Here is a 20,807-nt window from a genome sequence, read left to right on the forward strand (position 1 = left end):
ACATTGGATTTTGGTTTATTTACAGAAAATAAGCTCTGTGGCAAACAATACATAACACGTTTTGTTCAGCAAGGTAATATTCACAAAAGAACATCACTTTTATTGTTTTTTAATGGGAACCAGAACTGCAAAAATTGCAACCAATTTCTTGGTTTTAAGACTACTTCCTGCAGCACTCTATTGCAATCTTTGCAAACATTATCTTTCAGCTTTTTTTTCAGACTCTACAGGGTTCTCTGCCCACTGAGTCTAAATTAAATTAAAGGCTTTCATCTAATATGAACCAGGAAGTCTTGAGGTTAATTATAAAGCGTTTTGTACATTCAGTTAGAGCTATAGGTGTGACGGCTGCCTATCTTAGTTTCTATCTGTGTGTGTGTGTGTGTGTGTGTGTGTGTGTGTGTGTGTGTGTGTGTGTGTGTGTGTGTGTGTGTGTGTGTGTGTGTGTGTACGTGCGTGTGCATGTTGGTGGTAGGTGTCTCACAGAAGAAGAAAAAATACACAGAAGAAAATCTATTTATTGGTTCGACAATGTAATTTCTTTTAGGCTAAAACCCCAAAGCTACTGAACATGATTATAATTTCAATTTAGTTATCGATATATTTCTTATGGTAGTATCCGTCCTGTGTGAATGTTAAACAATAAATACATTCTGAATTATTTGAATAATTCATTTACAACAGTTTTACAGCAATATGTGAATGGAGGGTATTTTCAGTTTAGCATCACACAGACTTTTAGAGCGCTTGAGACGATCAGCACTGAGTTCAGACATTGTTTTAGACGTCAGATGTATCTGTTGCTTCGTGTTCAATGTATGTAAGCGTTGCAGAGCCAGGTGCGTCACTGCTGCTGTGTGTGTTTGTTGAAGCTAACCGTGGTATAGAAGAGGCCGTCTGATTGGATCTGAGAGACGGATGAAGCCGAGATGTTGGAATAAACATTGTCCGAGTAATCCCCTCTGAACTCTGGGTGTTGAACAGTCGACGGGCTAAAGCTGCTGTCAGTCTTGTCGTCTGCTTCTGGACCGTTGGTTGTTGAAGAGGAAGTAGTGATGGGGTGTGCAACTGTTGCATATACTATGTCTGGGTTCTTTCCTGAGAAATGAAAACTACATTTGTATTACTTTCACTCCATGGAAAAAACATGGAATAAAAACTATTTCAAAGTACAATAAATTGCTGATCATGATTCAAAACGCCATCATGGTCTGAAACTATTTTCATACGAGTTGGTTAGTTTCATACCAGAAGATGCGTGGATGTCTCTGTTTCGATGTCTAAAGAATATTAAAAGGACCATCGCCAGAGCCAGCACAACCACGCCGAGACCTGCTCCAATGTACACCAGCCTGTCTGAAAGAAGGGACACCGTCACGTCTCAGCGATGACGCGTCACTCACAACTTCGTCTCTCTCTCACATGCAGGCAGAGAGTTGCTTACTCGAGGAGGAAGTAGTTGAATTGGAGTCATTGTCTGAATCCTGTTTGTTTTCTGAAAGAAAGAAGAAATGCTTATTTTAACTCTAATCTTTGTCTCTCAGTCACATTGTATGTGCTTTGTTTTTCCTTCATTTATTTATTGTTTGTGGCAACAACAAGACAAGAAGGCCCATTTGAGACAGGCTGTTGTGAAATATTGGCTAATCATAGTGAAAACGAAATGGGGCAAAGGTTTTCATGTTTGCAGTGACGAAGAATAACAACATCATGTGTTCATATACAGTGCTGAAACAACTCACCATTTATGACCGTGAGGACTACTTCATTGTACGTGTCCACACCAATTCTGTCTATTCCACACCAGTAAGTTCCCGCGTCGTCCTCCGTCAGATGGAAGATGGTGACGCTGAATGTGTTCCCTTCGTCTGCAATACTGTATTTCTCATTTGAATCCTTTTTATTGTTTCTGCTACTAATTAGGACTTCGTTACACTTTCCCTTGCAAAAGTATTTGACGTTGTTAACTGCGTTGGAGTGAGAGCATTTTATTGTGACCTCCTCTCCCAACACTCCTGACATTGCTTCAGTCTCCCATAAACCTGCACAAAACACACAGACAACGACAAAGTCAGATGTTCATTGTATAGTTACGCTGTATATCGCCAACCAGAAGGACGTATCCTGCTCGTCTGGCTTCCGGCCTTTTTGCTTTCTGGCCTCTGACTCAGTTGCATGTGACTACAGTATGAGTTATGGACTGTTTATTCTGTCCTGGTAGTTTCATTTGAATATTCTTAGAGGTCGGAAAAGGTTAAACTATGCAGTACCTCAAGAACAAAAGCAGTTACTAAAGAAGTTGTATTTCTGTAACCCTGTTAATCATTTCAGAAGCTCCTAGAACTAGTGCTCAAAAAGTGCACTCCCTCGTCTTGATGCAGCTCTGAAACAAACGGGCAAATTAAAAAAAACATCATCCTGCTTCCTAAAAATGTTTCAATGTTCATGGTATAGACTCAAAAACAAGGGATTACTGAGAGACAAACAGGTTAACCTGTGTCAACTTACCTCCCAGAAGAAAGACCAAAATGAGGGAAATCATCTTCAAACAATTTGTACGTCTGTCACTTTCCTTTGCCTTTTCTTATCTCGCCCTGATTTCACCAAACGAACGGCAACTCTTCATTTGTCACATGTTCCCCTTTGTTGTTGCACTTCCTATGTTTAGCCAGCTTCCTCATCTATTCAACAAAACCACTTGTGAGAAGCATCACATCCCTTCCCATCTCTTGGTCGTCTCGACGTCAATGTTTCCGATTAATCAGGCCAGTAAATAATAAACACAAGGACACCCTTCGATATTACCACTTGGTTTATTTTGGTGAATTATATCAGAAAGCAAAGCGAGAGACAGAGTTTAAAGCTTCCAGTATCATCTTTGTGGATTATTTCAACTCTCGACAGCTTGAGTTGAGAGTCCTGCTCAAACTACTATAACTACTTGACTTACTAAAGATCCTTTATCACTAACTTTCAAATTACCTTCAACTCACAATGAAGGATCATTTTGTTTTTTCACAACCTCGATGTTGCCACTTTGGTCGTTCGTATCAATACTATTAACATATAAGATCTGGGAACACAGCAACAAGAAAACAAACGTTAACAAGGAAGTTACTGACTCTCCGTCGGCTGCAATTAACGTGTAATTATCCTTCAACAGTATCAACAGTTGATCTGCTCTTTGACTCCCAGTGGTCCATCTTTAGCACCGCTGAGCCTCTTAAGGTTGTGATAGACATGCTCCTCTATCCGGCTCAGATCCAGATGCTGGTACTGGTCGATGTACTTTGGTCCATCCACTTCATCATAGTCACCGAGGCCGAGAGTGGCAGTGGACTCCCGATGCTTTGATGTGAAGTGGGACCAGAGGTCAGGTGGTGGTGGTGAAGTCGGAAGATCAGCGCAGTCTGAAGCCAAAGAGCTGCAGCCCACTTCAGATTCAGTCATTACACCAGGCATCATCGTCTCATAGTCGGATGATGTCTATGGGGTGAACAGAAACTTGCTGACAGTGAACCGTTTCTTGCATAAGATATCATAGTATTCTCTGAATGTTAGTGTTTACTGAAAAACGTGTTCCTTACAGTCGCCCAACAGAGTCTACAGACCTGCCAGCGTCACTGTGACTAAAGCACAATGAGCCAAATGCTGACATCAGCGTGCTAACATGTTCTCAGGGACAATGCTAATACGCTGATGTTTAGCGGGCATACTGTTTACCACATGGTCACCAGTTTGAATCAAAACCGAAGCCGCATGTTAACCCAAGTTATCAATTATAAATCAAGCTCAACATTTAGCCCTAAACACAAGTGCCGCTGCGTCTGATGAGAATGTCTTTAGTGTTGCAGGTCTTTAGTCAATAACCAACAATATTGGCATTTTGAATAATGTTTTGGTTAATGGTGATGATGGTGTTGATAAAAAAAAGTCTGAGAATCACCAAACGTATTGCGACGAATCCTGATGGGGACGCAAAAATCTGTATCAATCCATCTACTAGTTGCTGAGATATATTTATGTCTCGATAACAGTGGAGAACCGACCGATATCGCTGTAGCCTTGCTGCTAGTGCGGGTAAAAGTTTAGACCAACCTCTCTATTCTGGGGTGGGCTAGGTCTGCGGTGTTTAACAGCCAGCCGGAGACAAAGTGTGAACAGGCATATGAACAGCATGGCTGCCATGAACATCGCTGCAGTCACGAACAGCGACAGGTGGAACTCTGCGGGAGAGAACAAGTTCACCTGGCGGGAGATTCACTCACACACACACACACATAGAATTATGAACACTTATGAAAACACACACACACACACACGCACACACACATCACTCACTGTTCAGTGGGACGTCCTCCGGAAAGATGGTTGATGCAGTAACTTGAAAGCAAAAAAAGCCTAAAATATGAAAACAAAGAAATATATTAAACACACAGAGCTCCCTGATGAATTGTGTAATTACACAGATCTAACTTACTTTGATGTGTAAGATTATCTGGAGGGTTTGCTGTTGATGAAGGACAGTAAACAATAATTAGTTTACCCGTATTTAAATGTATACAGGACATAAATATACTAGCATTTAGATATGGATTTAAAGCTCGGTAACCACGTCTTAGTTCTTATTTATAGTAAAACTTAGAAATCACAGAAACTAGTCAGCATTTGTCTTGTACGCTTCTCATTTAGCAGTAAGACACCAACCAGGAACCACACGTTTGTAACATACAGACAACATAGTGACAGGACATACTGTACCTTTGGAAACATTCAGTTGTATGAAGCTGTCGTGATCAGGGTGCAAGTCAACGTCCACCCCACAGCGGTACATCCCGCTGTCCTCTGAGGTGCGGTTGTCCGACCTGACGATGAAGAAGGCCCCGGTGGTGTTGTCGTACAGAGAGAAACGTCCGTCTTTATGCCACTGCTCGTGGCTTTGCGTCCGTATCAGGGAGACGATTTTGTCATCACTGTCATAGCAGAAGAATTTAGTATTGTTCTGCTGGCCGTCTTCGTATTTACATCTGAAGTCAAATCTCGGGCCTTCCACACCGGTAACAGCTGGGGTTTTGACACTGATCAGAGCTGTCGTTCAGAAAAAAAGATGCATTAGTAGCGTAATCCTGTAATCATGCGTTTTAATAAATAGTTTAACTCAAGTGATGTCCATCACGTCAGCTTCAATGCATAGCATGCGGCCCACCTTGGATTTGTAGAATAGCAACGATGACAGTTGTAGTGGTTCTCCATGAGATCCAGGTTGGTCCCATCACTCCCAGTTTACCTTCAGTTTGCGACACTCAGATTCCTCTCCAGCTGCACAATGAGGCAGCAACCTGGACGAAAGACTGCGTTCGTGTGTTAAATCCGGGGCTTTCATGTCCATGTGTTTAAACCTCTTCCTCTTTCATGAACAAACCGGTCCACACATAACCTTCAACCTATGAAAGTGAAATTATTGCGGCTTAGGTGACTCAAAAACTCACCTTAATATGTATTCACAAGCTCTTTTTTTATAAAAGCACATCCAGCATTAATAATTAATTCAGCTTTAATTCCCTGCATGCTTCAAGGCCACTCTCTGTACTTTACTTATGCTCCAGTATGGCTATCTGGTACTACCACCTATTGGGATGAGGTTCAAACCAGTTACATTGATTTTTCCAAGTTTGCTCAGCCAGAAGTTGTTCTTACTGTATGAAGGATTCATAAATTACCTATGAAAATAAATAAATCTGCACTCATCAATATGTTTTTGTGATTAATAAAAGATCAAATGATTTTTTTATAATTTGAATAGTTTCACTCACAGTAATGGACCCAATGAGAATTATCACCAGGCTGAAGTTAACAGCAACAATAGAGCGTCTACGCAGATTATTTTGCTCTTACGGCCCATAACTTTACTTTCGCCGATTGTTTGAGCTGCTCTCATTTGATTGTTTCCAGCAGCCGCAGGAAGCTGTTTCAGTTCTCTTAATAACCCAACTGCTCCCGAACTGCCGAACATTCAACATGCAAGCAGACACAGTTGTTGACCATCTGGTGAACATAGTGAAGCATAACGAGCCAGACGATTCCATCAGGAGATGGGAGAGATTGAAAAAAAGAGATGAACTGAAGTAAATATTGGACACAAACACAACTGCAACTGAATGATAGTGTTGCTCTGTGTTTGCTGGATGTGTAAATAAACAGCTGATACCTTGGCCACACAGGTTGTTCCCTCAAGTGGCCCTAAAAAGAACAAAATACGCTTTATTAAAAAGCGCCACCTGTTATTCTTTGCTGTCATCCATGTGTTGACATATTAATATGAATAGCATTGATCTGTGGAACAACAACAGGCTGAGAGTGATAATAAACGAGAATGTGTTTGAAAATTAAATAAGATACGTTTCAGGCGGATGCCATGAAACATTATGAATGCATCCGTGTATGTATCTACTTCATCCCTATCGTTCTATCTGAGGAAAATTCAAGAAGCAAGTCAGTCTTTTGTTACATTATTCATGCCAGTAAGCCTTAAACATCCTTTCTTTTCACTTCATTATGAATGGTTCATCCATTTTATAATGCCCCACACAGCACACAAAATAAAACGTTTAAAGGTTTCACAGTAATGTGCTGGAAACCATAGTTTGCAGCAAGGTCGTGTCCATTGACAGGCCATAGTGACCACGAGGATGTGCCAAAATCAGAAACTTCAAGATACTACACAGAGAGGCAATCATGTTTATTTTAAGGTACAGACCTATATTAATACTGACTTATACAATGTTAAAGCCCTTTCTCCAGATGCACACACTCTCACTAACTACAAACACATTCATTTTGACCGATTGATCACAAGTTCGTATGTTTTTTTTAAAAGACGAGTATAACTTTAAGTGGCTAACCTACATGTTCATCAGCAGGTATAGAAAGCGAGACACGGGAACGTGGCCTGGGTCTTCAGGAGTTGTAGCATTTATTTACCAACAAACAAACTGCAGTGCTACATTCATATCTATGAAGTTACTGTTAATGTCATAATCATGCCACACGCGCCGCTGGGCTTGCATTACACTGGTGGAAGCCCTGACACATCATGCCAGACAGACACACAACCTCCTTGCTAAACACATCAATGCTGCTATCTCTCCCTGACGGGTGGACTCAGGAGTAAATCTGCATCGGGTTATTGTTGCAGCTGTGCTACGTGTTAGACATTAAACCACAGCACCGCTGCATGCAAGGCACTCATCCTGTCAGTTAACAGTGTGTCTAAAATATTGGTTAGAAAATACGACATCTAAACTAGCTTCTCTATGCCATACATTTAGTTAATTTTGTAAAAAAAAACTGAGATCTGACTTTCTGGTTGTTGTTTTTTACTCCATAAAAATGAACTTTAAGTAAAGAGTTATTATTATTATTCAGCTTGTTAACTCAAATAAACCAGAAAACTAAAGAAATAAGGAGATATTTACATACTGTGTTTCCTTAAACCTGTTAGATTGTTTGGTATTCTCTTTTTATCTTAAGTCTGGGACTGAAGATAAACACAAAGGTTTTACCACATATATTAAAGTTTGGTTCAGAGCCTTCGGACAACAATCCTCTTTTTTTTCCTCAACATCACTGTTTCGGTAATTACTGCTCTTTGTACAATAGTACAATGTGAAATAGCAGTGCTACAAGTACTCCTGTGAAGTATTATAATGGTAATGTATTGTTGACACAATTCTAGAGGTTTCTTATACAGGGAGAAAAAAATCCAGACAAAAACAGTCGTGTTGCAATCTTATAAGACTCTAAAATCTTTCTACAATAGCAATTTCAGCTTTTTATTAATTAATTATATGACTGTAGTATCAGACTTCATTTCATGAATCTATATGATATCAGACTGTTAACCCCTCACCATCCGTCCCTCTCACACTACTCAATTGTGCATTATAAATGAACAAATATTCAAAAGTTAAAAAAATATATATATTTCACTACAAATTTGCTTTTTACAGTTAAAAGTTAGATTTTCTCTCTAAATCAATGCAAAGACAGAACATGTCTCTGGCCCTCAGCATATCTTAACATATACACATTTATTTAAAGTGAATGATGAACGTTGGTTTCATTGAAGAAGCATCGTAGGCGGTACAGTAAAGTTCACTTGTACATTGTTGCCCATAAAGGTCCCATCACCTCACACTGTTCCTGATGTATCCAAACCAAACCAAAGTGATCTTGGCCTCACGTCTGTGGTATCACTGCATGTAGGTTTGCTTTTTGCATTTTTAGTTGCTGTGGGTTTATTTGTGTGTTTTCCAAGACGGCCTTCAGCAGTTCTTGTAGATACAAGTTTGACGTAGATCCGAGAGCTGTTGTCACATTTGTCTTGGTCCCTTGCAGCTGAGTGTCTTGGATGTTCGGAGCCTTTGGGGAAACAGATGTTTTCATAAATGTGAAGGGGTACGCTGCATTGGACTGCTGTGGACGCAGCTGTCGCTGGATTCTGCTTCGAGTAGTCAGAACAAGAGAAAAGCTCAGATGTTTTTTTCTTCGACTGCACGTCCTCGCCAATGCCATTGTGCTCACAGGCAGCCTGTTGAAAAGTGTCAAAGGGAAAACACATCAGCATTTATTAGTATGTTCTTCATTTTACTAGTTTGAATGTAAGTGTAGTAAATCTACTCAGCAACACATAAAGATACCACATTAAGTTGACTGATGTAGTTCAAAGTGATTTGCATTCAAAATATGAATTGTAAATATGACAAATTGCAGATTAAAATATAAAAAGTCACCCCAACCCCACCTTTAAAGCTCACCAAGGTGGCATGTTTAACAGAGAGAAATAAGATCTTCTCATCTGAAAGTATGCAAATAAGCATATTTCCTCAAATTACAAATACAAATGGCAACACCGATTGGCTGTACGTTGTATAACATAGAGAAATATGAACTGACGGCCTTTTGGAAAACCCCTCTTTGTCCATTGACCTCTGAAACCAGGAAAGGAAACTTGATCGTCGTCATCTTCATTTGATTCGCTGCCAAGACAATCGTCATGTTTCTCTGGGAAGACAGTTGCTGCGTCGTGAAGCGACATCCCGACTTCAGCTGGTGTCTCATACCTGTCTTTCATCTGCTCTGTGGAGGTCTGTGCCGTTGGAGCAAACTTCCGGTTGAGGTTTTAACTTTACTCTGCGTTTCCCGAGGATTATTGCCAGCATCAGAATAGCGAGCCCCGCCACAGCCCCGACTGTAGCGTACAACACGGTGCCTGACCCAAAACAAGAGATATGGCTCAACATTTGACATATTAATGCACCAACTGCACACAGCAAATTATTGAAAAGAAACTCACCTGTGATGCTGTTCTGTTTTCCACCATTGTTGTTGTTTGAAGCTGTGAGGTTGGATAAAATATTACTTCTACATTATAAATGTTTTATTTGTCATTTATTTTTGTAAGGATTCCTGTCAAAAGATTTGTTGTCATACTGGTTCCAGTTGTTAATTCTGTTGAGGTCCAAATATTAGGATGCGTCCATGTGGGTGGTTTGGCAGTTGTGGTCTCAGTTGCAACTGCTTTAAGGGGACAGTGGTGGAAGATTAGAGGATTAGAGTGAAGTCGTAGTCAGTTTGTTGCAATCTGCAACCTCACTACTAGATGTCCCTGAGTCCCACACACGGGTCTTTTATGTAAAAGTATGATCAACTTAATGGTTTGTTCTGAAGTCAAAATATCTACATCGTGGATATAATATTATATGTAATATTATTAGATTATTATGTTTTCATACATCATTAAAGAGTATTTTGTAGCAGGTCGAGGTGTAGCTTTTAATAACTTTTTATACAGTGAGATAGTTTAGAGCAGTAGATTCAAACCAATAAGTGTAACAAGATGAATCTTAGGGGGAGGGGGAAATGTGTATTATGAATGCAGAGACAAAAATAAAATCAGTCAGTAAAGAAACATCCGTTTCAAGAAGTGATAAGATCATACACGTACCTTTCTTTACAGTAATCTGTACTTCAATAAATGTATCAAAACCAAATCTTTCCACTGCACACCAGTATCTCCCCATGTCGGACAGCTGGAGGGGACTCAAGGTCACAATGAAGACTCCGTTCCCCGAGTCCACCAGCGTTATCCTCCCTGTCGCCACTTGTCCACCATTTTGTGCTTTAGCCAGTACATCTTTACATGGATCCTTGCAGAAGTATTTAGGGTTATTCGACGCATATCTGTGTGAACACTGGAACGAGACTTCTCCGCCCTCGAATCCGTCTACTTTGATGTCTCCACCCTCTGTCCTGGCCGCTGCCAATATTAAATCATGAGATAAGAGTACAGCATCTTTGAATTGATTAGATTGTTTGAATGTATTTTAATTATCGCACTTACCATAGAGAAGAAAACAGAAGACAGAAATGGTCTTCATTCTGATTAATAAAGTGCCAGCTCTGTAGTTTCTTAGTAGTCCCTCCAGACTTTGTACTTTATTTTAAAATATATCTCTTTAAAAACCTAAAAAGTAGTTAAATGTTTCAACATGCTCATGCTCGACCTGATGCAAATGAAATAACACCGAGATAAGCTCTCTACTATCCAGCTTCTTCTTGTGGTTTTGACTGTAAGAGAGCGGAAGACGTGTAGGGTTTTAACCAAAAGCAGAGAAACATGCGTAGGCAAAGGTGAAGTGAGAAGACCATTGTCTCCGATGCAAGCCCACGCTTAGTTTCAATTTCTGGTGTCATTATGTGTAGCCTGTTTTGCAACAGGAATTGAAAGCAAAGAAACTGAAACAAAATACAGATGCTTTTCTTCACATCTACAAATAATAAGTTTACAAACAATTCAAATTGAGCATATGTGAATAATAATAGAATTCAGTTCACAAAAGTTGCAGTTGCTTTGCCACGGCTATTTTAAAGTGTCTGTAAGTTGAATGTATGTAATAGCAATGTATTAAACGACAATGTGAGTGGACTCACTCGTAATGATGAACCCAGAGAGAGTTATCGCCTGAAGCTGCAGCTTCCCTCAGCTTTAGAGTTTTAGTTTCAGTTAGTTGTTCAGGTCAGGTTTGGATCACTCTCACACTTTTCACAGAATCATTTCCAGCTGCAGCGGGCACCTTTCATCAGTGGAAAAGGCTCCAAAAACATAATGTACACAACCTGCAACTAGCTGGTGAACCTAATGGAGCTTTTTGCAATTAAAGAGCCAGATATTTCTAACAGGAGTTGGTAGAGAACAAAAAAAGAGACAGAATATTCCCCTAGACAGAAATAGGACCCGAAATAGTGTTGCTCTCTAACATCTGAAAGTGCAAATACGTAACTGTTTAATGAGACGTTTGCCGTATTAAAAGAGTCAAATCTAATAAAAGAGTGATATGTCAGTGTTGTGGTTATAATTGTTTCAGCTGCCTTCCAAAAACATCAGTGACCAAAATATATGTTGGTTATTGCAGGTTGTGTCGCAATCCATTATCACAAATGGAATTGAAGAATTCATCACTATGTTTCCATTGTTGTTATTTATTAAACAGACGAACCAAACATCAAACACTGACTCTACTGAGAGCCTTTTGCATTTTTACGTCACCTGCCACCGCAGTTCTCCAACACACTTGTGAAATTTTGGTAACTTGAGCCACCAGGTGCAAAACTGTGATCCTAAAATAGTATTATTATGGTAAGGACGGCCTCTGAGAGAAGCAAACGGCGCTGGCACGGTCCCATCAGCACAGTCCTGGAAACAGAGAAGTGAGAAGAGCAGCTTTGCTAGACACCACCTATTCCTACACAATGTTTATTTAAGAATATAAACAATTGGTAAAAGACTAAATAATATATTTTATATTTTACAAGAAAGTCACTTTATTTAGCAAGGAATTATACATTTGCTGTACTTGAAATAGATAAGATGATTGATACACATGCCTCTTTGGTATGAAGCTACAGTCGGCAGCTGGTTAGCTTTGTTTAGACTGAACATGGGAGATCTGCTAGCATGGCACTGCTAGCACGGCTCTGTCTGAAAGTAACTGGGAATTTAGTTTCTCACTTCGGAGGTGCTATTTGGTGGATTTGGTTACTTTTTAACAGATGTGGTGTTGCTTCCTTGTTCATGTCTATATGCTAAGCAGGTTGCTGGCGTTAGCCTTACACATATCAACCCTCTGCCATAAACATGCTGAACTACTGATTTAGTAGTTAATTCACAAACACCTTCAAGCAATTCTAAGCACAGGTCTGGATCCTAATGAAAACAAAAGGATGCCACAACATTGCGATGTTATATTTTAGTGCTAACATCTGAGAACATCTAAAACTTTGTCATTTATGTCTTTTGATGCTTTGTATGAATGTTTGTGGCCTAAACACTCACCGAGTGGGCCTTCAGTTACATGAAGCCGAAGTGTGAAGGACAGAAAATGACTCTATTGTTATTTAAAGAACAGGTGGGGACTTTCATAAAGTGTGTCTATCACAAATGTGTTTGCGTGGTTGTCCACTGTTGGCTGGAGGTGTTAAAACTATAGGCTGTAAATGTAACGATAAACATGTATTTCTATTTCCCTCCGACCATCTCACACCCTTGCTGGAAAGTTAGTGTCTCAAAATGACACTACACAAGCAACACCACTCTGCAGGCTTGTGCATGTGCAAGAAAATAGATGGCCTTCAACATAAAAATAGATCTTCTAAATAGACACTGGTGGCCCTGATGGTATTTTGAAAAACAATTAATTCTATATTTTTGGTTGGCATCCTATGGCATCTAATTCCAAAGTGAGATCCAATTTGTGTAACACTATGTGCAGGTCTAACTGCACCGCTACTTTGAATTTTAAGGAGCTAAAAAATGTTTTTAATTCTGCCCACACCTGAGATGTAACAAGTCCGTGCTTTCTGTTCAGTGTGCTTTATTTTGTTGGATTTCTGTTCTTGTAACATTACAATAGACATTGTTATAAGCAATTCCTTTTATTTTTTTCCCAAACGGTCCCTACACCTTTAAGCTGCCCTCTGCTGGTCAACACTGAAATGCATCACTTATTAGATAAAAAAAAGAAAAATCCAATGCTTTTTTTCGTTCAGTGTAGAAAACACATTTATATGGGCATAATTTACAGCTTTTCATCCCATTATGATACATGAAAATTATATATATATATATATATTGTATTTTACTTATATGTATTCAAAATCTGCTATACCTGCATGCGCCACATGTCAGCCTTGTCCTGCAAATCTACTGGCCCCTACTGGCCCCTTGTCCTGCAAATCTACTGACACCTTTCATCAGGCAGCAGCAGATGTGTCTAACTAAGGTGTATTCAATATCTTAAAATTGTTCTGACCTTATTCCTATTCAGGAAGATGACATCACTGATGATTATCGTTGCAAGAAACTGATAATTAACTTTACAGACATCCAAAGGAAGAAAATGCACAGATAAAGAAACATTTATCCTTTATTTGATTCATAATACAGAGAAGAATGTGATTTAGCTGTTAGGTCAGAGACAGAATAAACCCTGTTCAGTCCAGAGTTTTGGGATTAAGTGCCTGGTAGACTCCAGCGTACTGGGAGGAATTGTGAATACTGGACTCAGGCTCAGCATCTAAAGGCTGCAGTGAGGCCGCAGCCTGAGTAGAGGCCACATCTGCATTTTCCTCACAGTTTTCAGGCTGTAAATGAAGAAGAATTGTCATTAAAATTGGTTTTATCTGACCCGTAAACCTATTGCATGAAATGTAAGGGATGAACATTTAAATCCAAATTAAATCTAGTTAACAAGGAAACGGTTACTCACCTGCCCCTTGTTCTGACCTTCTGAAACAAACAAGCAACAGGATTCATTCAAACACATGTGAATGCTCTTTTTTGGTTTCAGATCACACAATGAATGAAAGCAGTTTGTGTGCAGGTGCGTACGTGTCACCTCACCTGCATTACTCCACCAGTGTCTGTAGAATATAAGAGGTATGATGGCACACACCAGAACGCCCAGGCTCACCGAGACAATGATGACCACTGTGGTGTCTGCAAACAACATCGTCAGACATGCGTTTGTGATGATACGGTTTACTTCACAGCAGCAGGTCATCCAAACAAAATGAGGAACTCGTCCTTGATATTTATATTATGCACCGTTTTGACTCATTTTCAGTTGTTTTTATGCGCACAAAAAACAAAGTTCTTCAATTGAACATGTAATGCACTTGTTTAGAGTTGTGGGGGAAAAACAGCTTTGCCACTTACTAAACATATATCTCGTCATTTTTCACCGAAACTGCACGAATAACTCTTCTCTTTTACAAATAGAAATGTGATACATTTCCACATTTTCTTCTCAGCAGGTACAGTATATCTAAAAATCACACTTAAACAAACACTCAAAATGAAGATTTCACCAACAGCAAATACATTTAAAACAGCCCTCTATTGTCACTCACTGTGAAGGTCAATCCTCCAAGTAAATAAGCAATGAATTAAACACATTTGATGGTGCTGCAAATATTACCCATTATAAATTATAACTAATAATTAGTCGTGGTTTGCTGTTTTGAAGCTTGTTAGAAGTGAATAGCTGCTGACTTTGGCTCTAAATACCTTTGAGGTAGGTTGTTGCTGTCTGGTTGGTCTTGTCCTCCGCTGCAGGCAGGGTTGATGCTGCTGGTGAGGGTGCAGTGCCGGATGCCGAGCTGCCTCGAGGTAGAGGCAGCTCGGCATCTGCTCCAGCTTGAATGGGGGTGGTGGCGGGAGAGGATCCGAGGGGCACAGTGGACTCTTTGGAATAAAAGGACAATTCATTTTTGTGCTCATGTGACATTACTAAATCACAAGATACACTATTTTCCTGATCCAACGTGAGGTCCTGGGACAGGAATGTTGTATGTGTACAGATTGTCAAAAGCCCTCTGAGGCAAATTTGTGATTTGTGAGTTTGGGCTATACAAAACACACTGAATTGAATTGAACTATGTTTTTGGACTTTCCACACAAAGCCAGACCAGGCTGCCGGCTTCATACATTGTGGCTGGTTTTATCCTGCAGACAGAATCAGTGTGAGACGAGGTTCGGTTTCTCAGTCCTGACAACATGACTCAATAATCTCGGATTAACCTGCAGTTAACACTATGAGATTAGTTTCATACAAGATCCTAAATAAAAGGTATATTTGTGAACAACTAGATATTATTATACTATATCATTATCCCGAAACCTTCCATTTCCTGCAGAAATTTGATTGCAGCGAGCCATGAACTTACCATCTACAACGATGAGAGTGACCTCCTGGTGCCACACATGAAGATTTCCCTCCACTCCGCATTGATACGGCCCTGCGTCTGTCCTCCTCAGCCTCTTTATGGTCATGCTGAAGGTTCCGTCTTCCTTGTCGACCTCCATGCTGTATCTCCCTTGCCGCGTGACGTCCATGCTCTCGCTCGCGGCTTGAATGAGAATGTTTTCTCTGGAGCAGAGGCCTCTGCAGAAGTACATGTTGTGGCGCTCGGAGCTGTTGTTTGTGGTCCAGCTTCCAGAGCAGTGGATGGAGACCTCTGCTCCAACATGGCCGCTCACCACGTGCACTGCTGAAGCCTCTGCACACACAACTGCAGCATAAAGCAAGTGCACGGTTACACCTGTTGACCACAGCATCTACTGGAACTAATGCTGAAATGTGGATTTGTTTGATTGACAAGCAAGAACATTCAAATGAATTCACACATTGCTAATGTACCTCTGCTTGCAAATTAATTCTGTGTGTTTCTGTGTAGTGATGCCCACAGTACAAATTGTGTCTCCTGTTCCACTTTTGGATTCACCTAATCTTCTTGATTTATTTTACCTAATTTATGTGCAATTAGAAGTTTATACGAGAGATCAATCCCACAATTATGTGCCTTTGTTTGTTTGTTTTTCAAATTGTCTCAATGTGTTGTTTTTTTATTTAATCTTTTGGGCATTTTGCCATTATTTACAATAGTGGACATACAGACATGAAATGCAGAGAAAGAAGATGATGACATGAAAGAAGCTCCGGCAAGAGTCAACCAAGAGCGTTTTAATGTTTTTGTGAGGCGACAACTCTCCGTGTAGGCTCATACAACAACGATGGCAGCCACTAATATACTACGCAAAGAAAAGGCTTTAAGTCAATACATTCTGAAACAACATCATAGCCTACTTGTATAATTCAATAGACTATATATATATATATATATATATATATATATATATATATATATATATATATATATATATATATATATATATATAAAATGTCAATAAAACAGTTGTTGGTGACAAAACAACTGACAATACAATGCAACTCATCATTTACAATGACACTTACATAATTTAGCTAATTAACTATTTTGAGGTTGAAGACTTTTTATCTCCTCCTCCTTCATAATGTAAATTTGACAAATAAAACCTGTCGAGATGAATGTTAACAAAAAAGAAACACCTAAACTCACCGGAGAAGCAGCAAAACATGACGACGTGAAGAATCCTCATTCTTTTTCCGGGTTAGAAACTAAGTAAATGAAAAGTTGGGAGAAATGCAGCAGTCTGCTCCAATGTGTATGGATGGATTATCTGATACAATGCCATGCAACTTAAAGATCCAGGAAAGATACAAAGCTGTGATTGTGCTGCCGGGTTGCACCTCTCTAGTACTCTTTTTTTTTTTTTTTTAAATGATATACAAACGTACTTGTTTACATTTCTTGTTCTCTTGCAGCTGCTCCGTGTGCCTCAGTGCATCCACAGCACATGAAGCTGGAAGGTACCAAACTCAACAAGCTCCACGTCTATTGACTGTGTCACGGGGATCAGAGCCAGAGGGAAACTTCAGGAAATCTTATTTTCAGAAAATGTTGTTATACACAGAGTGATTGAGTTTGCTCTCAGCTGCCATGGAAACACATCCCTCCTGCCGGGCGAATATTTAACTTGACCTCATAAATATACCAGAAACCGTTTTGTCCTCAGGAGCTGTGCGATAATCATTTGTGTGAGGGGGACTGAATTTTATATTTGGTTTTATTTGTAATACTTAATTATATTCTGACAATACTGTATTACACAAACTGTGAACAAACGTAAAGACCGTGTGGGTGGGTGTGTTTTGATTCATTATTTTTAAATTTTTCTTTATTTTAATTATTTGTATTTCTTCTTATTTTTTACTTCACGTCGTCTGTTTGCTTTAATTTCCGGTTATTTTCATCCTGATTATTGTAAACAGATAAACACAATGAAAACACCAATTATGCATACTCATCAATAAAGTATATTTAATAAGTTTGGAGGAGGTTTCTCTGTGCTCACCTTCAAGCCAGTTTAAAGCACAAGCTCCACACTTTCTCTTTCTGGCGGAGGTTTAGACAATAAAGCGATACCACTCTCACAGACTGTTGCTTCGCATTAGCACTGAAAGCAGGGGGACACAGCTAGCAGGGCTCTGTTCAAAGATTTAAATAACCGGCCTTTGAGGATCCTTAAAGCTCACCAAATATCACAGAAGGTATTGTTTCTTTAGTTCGGATATGAGAGAGGCCTTTATCTTGTGTTATTTGATGTTTTGAGACAGCACAAATAGTTTGGAAGTCAATCATAGCCCATTAGACCCAAGTTAATGTGTCGATATGGTTAATCTTTCCAGCACCAGATTTAATTTCTTCTGTCACAACGATGCTTGAAAATTCAGTCCAACAATAAGTACCGCCTGTTGTTGTAACACCTGTTACTAAACACTTTGAAAGAAATAAAACTTTACATTGTAACAAAGGAATCTTCCCCATCATACTTCTTAAGCGTTCCATTTTAAGTTTATGAACAATTTAGCCTTTACTCTGCAACTTTAAACAATTGTATTATATTTTTTAGAGTTATTCTTTAATACCAACAAAACATAATATATGCACACACATTTTTTACAACATAATACAGTACAATGTGTACTTATTTCCATCAAAATTTATTTGTATTCAGTATCAAACAGCAAACAACATTGGTCATATTTACATTTTATCTGTCTCACAAGTCTGTCCTTTATGGTCTCATGTGATTTATAACTCCCCAAGAAAGTCAATACGATGACATTTGTTGGCAGCTTAGTGTCCATTTTTCCGTCCTGGATGTCCGTTCGTCTTGTTTAAGATCGAGGAAGGACCTGAGCGATGGTGTCTCGGGCACTCTGGCTGAGCCGTTCTGGGAACTTGACCTCATACTCCACTAATAGGTCGCCTCGACGATCAGGGCGTTTTGGATAAGGCAGTCCCTCGCCATTGATGCGCCTCTTCATCCCCGGCTGCACGACATCCGTTGTGGTCACGTTTACCGTTCTGCCGTCCAGTGTGGGTGCGTTGATTGTACAGCCACACAAGGCCTGATGGGACAGAAGGGAAAATAAGAGAGGGAGAAAAAAAAGTATGAATTGAGATCACGGATACAAATTTTATTCTCATAATTTTCTACTGATTACAATTTTTTGGTTTGTCTTCAAGCACTTTTACAAAGTGTTTTAAGAGGATAGTTGAGTAAATCGTTCTTAGTTATATGGAATGTTAACTTACATCTCTGAGTGAAATGGTTGCAGTGTAAATGATGTTTGAGCCGTCGCGTTTGAATTTCTGATGCGTCTTGTCCTTCAACACAAAGACCACGTCCGCTGGAATGTTTGTGGGGGTCTCGTCCCCCTCTTTGGGAAACGTGATCTTTGTGCCCTCTTTCCAGCCTTTCTTTATCTGCACCTCCAGGATCTTATCCTCCATCTTTAACGTTCGCCCATCGGGGTTCATCCTTCTGCGAGAGATCTTCATTTTCTTTACGCAACCCGACAGAACTTCCTCCAAGGTAATTTGGAGATTGTGAACCACAGGGGGGTCTTGATGCTTCTTCACAACACTACTGTGAGGGCCCATTCCTCCCATACCAGAGCTGAAGGAGCGAGGGAACCCCCCCATGCCTCCTCCCCCCATTCCTGATGCCCCCATCCCGAAGTGAGCAAAGGGGTCGTTGGTGTCCATATCCTCATCCATGCCGCCATTGCGGCCACCAAAGAACTGTTCGAAGGGATTACGACCACCGAAGAACTCTGAGAAAATGACATGAGGGTCGCCCTGGAAGCTGTAACTGAAGTTACCTGGACCGCCACCACCACCACCTGTGGGGCCTCCTCCGCCTTTCAAACCTGAGTAAGAAAAACAAAAAATCGAGTTATAAAGTTATAAACTACAGCATCTCACTGACATACAGGGTACAAGGGAGGTTTTTTTTTTCAGAAATTGTTCCTTACATATTGATATTTATTCCTCTGTTTTTATCTGCAAACATGCAACAAACTGAAAGACTGTCAACACCAACAGCAGAGTTTACTGTAAATTCCTCAGTTAGATCTTTTCCCCATTAGCCGGAGAGTCAACCACTTATCCTTCCAGACAAAACTGGATATTTACAGCTATTTGTGTGGGTGAATACTGATTGTTGCCCAATATAAGAACAAGTGGGTGCAAAACACACAGACAATAAACCTACACAAACACCAACGGACCCAGAACCGAATAGTGACCTTATCATCACTATTGTTAAAATATTAATTCTCAAGATCAATACTCAAATGCAGCTCGTGCACTTTGACAAATCAGGGTTTCTTACATTTATCTACCAGCCTACGCCATTCCTAAAGTTACCATGGTTACTAAACAGGTAAGAACAATAAAGATAAAAGTATTTCTGTCACACTGCCCCACCTCTCTAGTTTCCATGCACCAGAATCAACACTGACAACACCAGTCAAGCATCCATACAGGCGCACTGTGTGCGCGCTAGGCCCCGCCCCCTTCAAACGTCGTACAGCAACCTTCAGGCTCCGCTCCTGAACTCACGTTTACATATCTTCACTTCGTCAGTTCTTGTGGAAACATGAATTGTGGGAATCTCCTGCGGGCAGAGCAACGCCTATCTTCCGTGGCTCAGAAACAGGGCTTCACTGAGGGACGGTGCAACATTAAACGAGGACAAACGGGTGGTCCCATGCGATAGACGTTGTCACCATGTTGACATCCGTTACGTGCAATTAACTGCGTTGTCGAATTAATCATGCACACAATTCTTACCTTCTTCTCCAAAACGATCATAAATGTCCTTTTTCTTCTCGTCGCTCAAAACGTCGTAAGCCTCGGCGATTTCTTTGAATTTGTCCTCGGCACCCGGGGACTTGTTTTTGTCGGGATGAAAGCGAAGCGCCTGTTTACGATACGCTTTCTTTATGTCGTCCTCGGACGCTCCTTTCTTGATTCCCAAAATGTCGTAGTAGTCTTTCCCCATTTTGACCATCTAGTAGCTTGTTCAGTAACAGTGAAAGCTGTTTATGAACTCCGGCAGCACGTCCTCGGTCCTCTGGATCTACTCTGACGGATGCGACTCGAGTATTTTCTTTATAACCCGCGTGGAAACTTCTAGAGTTTTCCATAAACAGCCCGAACAAGCTCAGCTGTGACGATTAAGCCAGAACACGCCCACCAGGACGACACGTCGCGCTGCCTTCAGGGGCTGTCGGAAATTATCACACGCAGTAACATACCACGCCTTATCAGTCTCCCAAAATTCGGTTGCCTATTTAGGGCTCTATGACTATGAACATTGGTGGAATACGTTTTCAGATCTTTACTTTCGTAAAAGTACTAATAGTACAGTTTGAAAATACTCCATTACTAGTAAACGTCCTTCAGTCAAAAATTTAGTTGAGTAAACACACTTATTATCAGCCAACATGCAGCTA

General features: G+C 40.2%; 4 protein-coding genes across 5 annotated transcripts; all 4 read right to left on the reverse strand.

Moving 5' to 3' along the window:
- Positions 1 to 608: 608 nt before the first annotated feature.
- LOC137795219 (CMRF35-like molecule 7) lies at positions 609 to 2,595 on the reverse strand. The gene is made up of 5 exons (XM_068592570.1): positions 2,509 to 2,595; positions 1,743 to 2,042; positions 1,445 to 1,495; positions 1,249 to 1,356; positions 609 to 1,098 (listed from the first exon to the last, which is right to left on the reverse strand). Exons 1-5 carry the CDS (start codon positions 2,540 to 2,542, stop codon positions 845 to 847), a joined length of 747 nt encoding a protein of 248 aa, XP_068448671.1. The 5' UTR covers positions 2,543 to 2,595; the 3' UTR covers positions 609 to 844.
- A 570-nt stretch (positions 2,596 to 3,165) lies between these two features.
- LOC137795034 (CMRF35-like molecule 9) lies at positions 3,166 to 5,273 on the reverse strand. The gene is made up of 6 exons (XM_068592246.1): positions 5,207 to 5,273; positions 4,753 to 5,088; positions 4,481 to 4,510; positions 4,342 to 4,383; positions 4,099 to 4,226; positions 3,166 to 3,486 (listed from the first exon to the last, which is right to left on the reverse strand). Exons 1-6 carry the CDS (start codon positions 5,271 to 5,273, stop codon positions 3,166 to 3,168), a joined length of 924 nt encoding a protein of 307 aa, XP_068448347.1.
- Positions 5,274 to 13,527: 8,254 nt separating this feature from the next.
- Positions 13,528 to 15,789, reverse strand: LOC137795243 (CMRF35-like molecule 8). 2 transcript variants are annotated; one of them, XM_068592603.1, is made up of 5 exons: positions 15,286 to 15,789; positions 14,627 to 14,803; positions 13,961 to 14,056; positions 13,827 to 13,846; positions 13,528 to 13,701 (listed from the first exon to the last, which is right to left on the reverse strand). In XM_068592603.1, the coding sequence occupies exons 1-5, from the start codon at positions 15,674 to 15,676 to the stop codon at positions 13,552 to 13,554; spliced, it is 834 nt and encodes a 277-aa protein (XP_068448704.1). In that variant the 5' UTR covers positions 15,677 to 15,789; the 3' UTR covers positions 13,528 to 13,551. The 2 variants fall into 2 exon arrangements, with proteins under 2 accessions (XP_068448704.1, XP_068448703.1); XM_068592602.1 differs by having other exon boundaries at positions 13,827 to 14,056.
- A 2,196-nt stretch (positions 15,790 to 17,985) lies between these two features.
- On the reverse strand, positions 17,986 to 20,542 carry dnajb1b (DnaJ heat shock protein family (Hsp40) member B1b). Its single transcript, XM_068592579.1, has 3 exons — positions 20,143 to 20,542; positions 18,601 to 19,217; positions 17,986 to 18,413 (listed from the first exon to the last, which is right to left on the reverse strand). Exons 1-3 carry the CDS (start codon positions 20,360 to 20,362, stop codon positions 18,180 to 18,182), a joined length of 1,071 nt encoding a protein of 356 aa, XP_068448680.1. The 5' UTR covers positions 20,363 to 20,542; the 3' UTR covers positions 17,986 to 18,179.
- Positions 20,543 to 20,807: the final 265 nt, after the last annotated feature.

Source organism: Clinocottus analis, unplaced genomic scaffold, assembly GCF_023055335.1.
Source record: "Clinocottus analis isolate CAN_PGR_092001 unplaced genomic scaffold, fCliAna1.0.p SCAF_27, whole genome shotgun sequence".
In the NCBI taxonomy this organism is placed as follows: domain Eukaryota; kingdom Metazoa; phylum Chordata; class Actinopteri; order Perciformes; family Cottidae; genus Clinocottus; species Clinocottus analis.